This window comes from Myotis davidii, unplaced genomic scaffold (genome assembly GCF_000327345.1).
Source record: "Myotis davidii unplaced genomic scaffold, ASM32734v1 scaffold648, whole genome shotgun sequence".
In the NCBI taxonomy this organism is placed as follows: domain Eukaryota; kingdom Metazoa; phylum Chordata; class Mammalia; order Chiroptera; family Vespertilionidae; genus Myotis; species Myotis davidii.
The window spans coordinates 986-1,785 of NW_006299603.1; the positions used below are offsets into that span (position 1 = coordinate 986).

The following is an 800-nucleotide window of genomic DNA, read 5'->3' on the forward strand; positions in this document are numbered from 1 at the left end:
CTCTTCATGGCCCCTGAGAGCCTGGATGGTGGCCATCACGGGGTGTGGCACTCTGAGGCGGTCCCTCTTGGGCTTGCTCAGTGGAAGCAGCAGCCAAGGACTGGGTGATTAAGGCGTTGCATAGCAGTTGGAGATAGGCCAGTCCCACTTTAGGTCTTCTCCCATAGTGTGGCCCGAAGCAGGCAGGGACCAGGCCAGGGAAGCAGGGTCCCCACTTTCTTGATGACTAACCCTCCTGCTCCTTCCCCCTGCACCCCAGAGCCAGAGCCTGAGTCCCCAGCCCTGGAGAGACCCGACCGCAGGGGGCTTCTGGTGGTCAAAGAACACGAGGACATCGTCCTGACTGCCACGCTGGCCGCACCCTCTGTGGCTGCGGTGACATGGCTCAAGGACGGCGTGGAGATTCGCCGCAGCAAACGGCACCAGACGGCCAGCCTGGGGGACACGCACACCCTGACGGTGCGCGGTGCACAGACTCTGGACAGCGCGGTGTACAGCTGCTGCGTAGGCGCCGAGGCGCAGGACTTCCCGGTGCAGGTGGAAGGTCAGCGGTCAGCGCAGTCCTCTGCGCACCCGGCGCCTGCTGGGCCTCACTGAGGGCGAGCAGGCAGTGTCTTGTTCGGGAGTGGGTATGGGTGGGGCTCAGGGCGCACGACCCCAAAGCAAAGCACAGAGCGGGTCTCCAGGGCCCGAGGCCCTCCGGGCTGACGTCTTTCCCCTCCGCAGAGGTGGCCGCCAGGTTCTGCCGGCCCCTGGAGCCCGTGAGCGGGGAGCTGGGCGGCACGGTGACGCTGGCCTGC

The 800-nt window shown here is 66.2% G+C and overlaps 1 protein-coding gene across 1 annotated transcript in view; it reads left to right on the forward strand.

The window, feature by feature from the left end:
* Positions 1-259: 259 nt before the first annotated feature.
* The window catches only part of OBSCN (obscurin, cytoskeletal calmodulin and titin-interacting RhoGEF), a gene marked incomplete at its 5' end in the record, with an annotated part of 76,159 nt that continues 75,618 nt past the window's right edge, over positions 260-800 (forward strand). The window contains 2 exon segments of the mRNA XM_015571524.1: positions 260-544; positions 727-798. Coding sequence (XP_015427010.1) covers positions 260-544; positions 727-798 — 357 coding nt within the window.